Genomic DNA, 5244 nt, shown 5'->3' on the forward strand with positions numbered 1-5244 from the left:
ATCTATCTATCTATCTATCTATCTATCTATATATATATATATATATATATATATATTATATTGTTTCTCGATAAAAATTCACACTCCACATTGGCTAAAGACGGGATTAAAACGGTGCTCTGATTCTGGTATGTATAGTCGGACTAATAAAGCGCAACCACTAACTATTATCAATTTATGATGACAAATTAAGACATGACAAATCTAAGTGTTATGGGTGTGATAAGGAAATGGTGTAAGAGCGATGATAGGAATAGTCTAGGATAAATATATATTGATGTCTATATATTTATATAAATAGCCGTGTAGTTTGGCCCGATCCGTGTCATGCCTCATCACTTCGTAAAGGCCAATACGCGTAATGAATTACAGGCGCCTACAAGTGTCGTAACAACGCTATAAAACAGAGCATTCTCTATGCAACACTTCAGAGTATTTCTATTCCAATTCTCTACCCAGCTAAAGAGCGCATAGAACTGTTTCCCGTCAGCATTGTCGGCATACGTTTTATATGACTATGGGCCGGGCTTTCCCAGGAAACACGTCCCTTGCTCTCAGTTGATCATTTACTTGTTAATAGGGTTGTTTATCCGTTTATATTACCTCTGACGATTCATTTTGTTTACCGTCGCGTAAGCGAGGTTTGTCCCAAGGTGCACACTGTCGCGCGCCAAGCGACTCAATTATCTTGTTTAATTGTGTCGCGCTGCGATCTATGGAGCTACGAGTAGCAGCAATTGTGCGGCATTCCGTGCGGGGCAATAAAGTTGCAAAGTGAGACATTGGTTACGGAATAATAAAAACAAACCGAGTTTATTTGCACGCATTGTCGTTCATTGTGAGCTATTGTGCGGGAGTGGAGCGTAACGCGTGGGAGCGAGGATGCTGTCAGAACAGTCTGTTCCCCACCGATGATTCTGCTACGTGGCGCGACCAATGACGTAGCCGCCGTGTAGTTCTAATTCCCTCCAAACACTTTTCACATGTAGTTACCAATTAACAGTCACAGTGCTAATGGTTTTAGTACGGGCATTACCTCGCCGCTATCGACGCGACGTTTTTAAGAGGCCTTCTTGGTGGGCGCAATAATTTTTGGGAAAACATTGTCGCAGACACAGTATATCGTACCGATGTGATTTCGCCTCATAATTGCGGCGTAATGAAGACAGGTGCATTGTGGAACTCGCTGCCAGTCGGCCTGCCAATTGACATCAGCGACGCACCGAAGTTTGTGAATAGAGTTGGTAAATCTGCTCCTAATCATCCAGTTTTCGCAACGGTTGCCTGATGAGTAAGTAAGAGGGACGGAGGCAGCGCACTTCAGTCGAGTTGAGCAAGCCATCCCACACTTCCCCGTGTGATTGACACAGGCCAGCGCTGACTATTGTAGCTGAGCTCGAGAGCCGTAGACATTGAAAGCAGGCGTTACGGCGCAAACCAACGCATCCTCGTCTAGAAGAGTAGAGCCGGGCGTTATACGGCGTGCATCTGTCTCACACCGCGCCGAGAACTGCCAGCTCTCAGTCCGCGGCAGTTGCACATTTATATAGTGAACGCTTTCGAAGATGTTATACGCTAAATTAAGCTCAATATTTGTGCTTTTACTGATGTGTTGCGTGCCGCAGGCAGTTGTTACCGCCAAACGACACCGCGGATCCAAGTGGTGGTAAGTATTCAGAAAATAACATTCTTTATTCGCCTTTAAATGTACTTTACGATTTTCCACCTTGTTTCTCCGCATTTGCTTACACATGAGCGGAGTCGACGCGGCCGAGTACTGTAATTCTTGGCAATAAAAGCCACTTAACTTTCTGCTTGAAACCATCTCCAACTTCTCGAGCTTGTTGCTGCCAGTTTCAATTATCTGCTCGGTCTACTGAAGGATTCTGTCAGGCGCAAATGTGTCATCGGTTAAACGAGATGTCGGTAGACATACCGGTATTTGCTCGCTAATATGAATGACGGGTATACGGTATCACGGCGTCGGCACGACAACTACTTTAGCTGGCGATTTATGCAGCTGTCCGCTGAGCCGTCAGTATGCTATTACGCGCAATTCTTAACGTAAACTCTATGCAACTGTTTCAACTATGCCCTATCTGCGACGTTGTGCACATATCGTGGCCTGTCACGGCACGTATGACCTGTCACGGCTACTTCAATCTCGATTTCACCTATTTCAAGTCTAACACGTTTAATTCGCTAGTAGAACGCGGTAAACATGTGCACCATTTATGATCTATATCAGCCTCTACCCCATGAACATAAATTTTATTGGGACGAATAATGGAAGGTTTTTTCATTTTAGATGCTAGTAATTTTATTGGTACAGTTTTTCATCATAGTGTGGCGCTTTGTAAAAATTGCACTCTAGGTAATAGCTGACCACTCTTTCCTAAACAACTGGAAGTTCAGTGACTCCCAATCTAGCTCGTATTATAACTATATATGTTCGCTAACTGACGTTGCTAATTGATACCAATTATAGTTTGTATAATATTATAATAATTGAATTTTGTATTTGTACACATGAAGTGAGCACTACTTGATGGGCAATTGTCATGGTAGCTGCGAATTCTCACAATGAGATTAACGTTCATGTTGAAGCAGGGGTACAACAAATTAATATGAAACGTGTATCAATTGGCGTTAAGGGCAATGCATGGCGTGCTAACATATCATACTAACCTAAATTCACCAAAATACGTCGTGATTATTTTTCTTTAATATTCCCAATTACAAGCAGAGGACCAATAGTATAAAATGGGGTTCTCCCGCCATTGTTGGCTCATCCACAGGGGCGTTGTGAACGCGGGAGCGCCTAGCAACAACGTACTGGTCAACGCTAAAGGTGATCCGGTGTTCCTAGATGCTAGACAGCAACCGTTCAACAGGAGACAACGTCGACTAGTGCGGAAAAACGCGGGCAGCCTCGTCGCAATAGCGAAAGGCACACAGCGAGCCATCAACGAGTGCAAACATCAGTTTAAAGAGCGACGTTGGAATTGCCCGACATATGATGGAGACCACGGAAAAGCTACGTTTGGAAACATTTTAAGAAAAGGTGAGCAATTTGTGTGTTGTGTTATGTGACTCAGTAGGCCTATAAATACATACGCACCGGCGCGGTTACATACCATGCATCACTTTATTCGTGTTTCCTCTAGATGATATAATTACTAGAATAATTGGGATTTACGAAGATGGCACATATAGATTTTCCTTGCCGCATAAATTCAAGCGATATAACAAAAACTAAATTGATGTTTGTGTAACGGAGTAATAGTCGGATAATACATGCATTTAACTGCAGATAGCAAATACCATAAATGAGTTCAATGCTGCAGCATATTAATTTTATTATATGTGTTTATCATCGCACATTAAAGAAATCCTTAAATGATTATGCAATTGCAGGCAAACCTATGCCAGCGAATCATTTTGTTCTTGCTTCCATAAAATTAACTCCCATATACATGGGTAAATGAGTGAAAGAAGCAAGACGTAAATATATTTATTATCTACTCTCTCTCTCTCTTTCACTCTCTCTCTCTCTCTCTCTCTCTCTCTCTCTCTCTCTCTCCCCCTCTCTCTCTCTCTCTCTCTGTCTCTCTCTCAAACCAGCAACGCCTACATATCTATACATTGTAGATCAGAAAATCAATCCCGTCATGTGAAAATTCAATTTAATTGTATATTGTTATATTGTTATATCAACACGATTAATTTCTTTTAGTTTGTTGATAATACGCAATATATTGCAAAATTTATCTTTACGTATACAGTTTTATAAGTGATTATGTTATACATTTATATATATAGTATATTAAATTAAATACTATTATTAACAGAATTGGTAATATTATTGTACAGCCCGAATATGCAGAATCTAAAACAAGGTCAACTCACATACTTAGTCTAACTGGCTAATGCCCGTGTAGAAGCAGTCCGTTAACGCTAAATAGGCTGGGTGCAATTTTACAATAACCACGCGAGGAATGATAGATCAATTGACACCCGCATGCTCTGTACACAAACCATGACACTTGGGCACGCACCGAACTGAGACTGACTGTCTTGTCTGAATTCCAATTGAGATTTACCTCTAATCCATGTCACTGCCCACTGATACAGCTAAACTCTAAAACCCTGTAAACTACACGTAAAGCATAACCAGACGAGCTATAACGTGTGTGGGTAAAACACAGACAAACAAGTTCAAATACATAGTTGAGTATTACAGCACGCACAGACAGAGGTTTACTCGGATAACAGAATTACACGCGTCTTAATAGCTTGAACGTAAATTTCTAGTCCAGGGATAAAGTCCAGACTATGATAATATTGTTTGCGCTATGATTTAGAAATAAATCCATATTAAGGTTAGGCTTTGTGGTAAGAACATATGAAGTTATGGCTCCCATAATGTTAAATGCGCTAATTATGCAATAAATCTTCAATACGATCGCTCGCAATTAGATTTAATTGAAATTTATATTAACCTCATACAAATAATCATTAGTATATATATATATATATACTACATATTTAATTTTTTCAATCGTGTAAGGCCGCTTGAAATAAGAGTTAGAAGGCAACTATGGGGCACGCAGTTAGTTGACATGTGCGCACGAGTGCCCGCGAGTACGTGAGTGAACATTGCCATAACACTATGTTCCATTCGTGATAGATATTAAAATTCCATTAATAAATTTTGTGCTTTTATGCAGACACTAGCAGACACGCTAGTATTAATGGTTTCCCTCACTCCTATTTTACAATGTTCGCGTAATCATAGAGGTTTCTCCTGGAATCGCGCTATTTGTTACAGCATGGTTCTTGTTAAAATATGAACGTAGTTTTTTTTCGAACACCGGCCGTTTCAACCACATTTTAAATTCCTGTAGAATACGACGTCGATCGGAATGCAGCCCCGTTTCGAGGAAGACTGCTGTGGTATCCGCAACTCATATGAGCCTACCAAATTTAGCGCAATCTATGGAATGCAACTGCTTGCAGCAATTAAAATTTTTCAAATCTCTATCTCTCCGCCTCTCGTTCTCTCCTTTCTTTGCGTATATTTATTTGAATATTTATTTATTTATATTTATTAATTTTATATATAGGGTACGTCAATTTCGGACTCGATTATATATATATATATATATATATATATATATATATTTATTTATTTATCTTAATCCCACCATATGTAGACATCGGGTGTAAAAAACCAGCCGTTAT

At 40.1% G+C, this 5244-nt stretch overlaps 1 protein-coding gene across 2 annotated transcripts in view; it reads left to right on the forward strand.

Moving 5' to 3' along the window:
- The first annotated feature begins 1010 nt into the window (after positions 1 to 1010).
- LOC106820947 (protein Wnt-1-like) overlaps positions 1011 to 5244 on the forward strand; it is a 14469-nt gene continuing 10235 nt past the window's right edge. The window contains exons 1-2 of one of the 2 annotated variants that reach the window (XM_014825567.1): positions 1011 to 1666; positions 2799 to 3064. In XM_014825567.1, coding sequence (XP_014681053.1) covers positions 1566 to 1666; positions 2799 to 3064 — 367 coding nt within the window. In that variant the 5' untranslated portion in view covers positions 1011 to 1565. Of the gene's footprint in view, positions 1667 to 2786; positions 3065 to 5244 lie in introns of both variants that reach the window. The other variant, XM_014825566.1, reaches the window with a different exon arrangement.

Source organism: Priapulus caudatus, unplaced genomic scaffold (assembly GCF_000485595.1).
Source record: "Priapulus caudatus unplaced genomic scaffold, Priapulus_caudatus-5.0.1 Scaffold53, whole genome shotgun sequence".
NCBI lineage: Eukaryota > Metazoa > Priapulida > Priapulimorpha > Priapulimorphida > Priapulidae > Priapulus > Priapulus caudatus.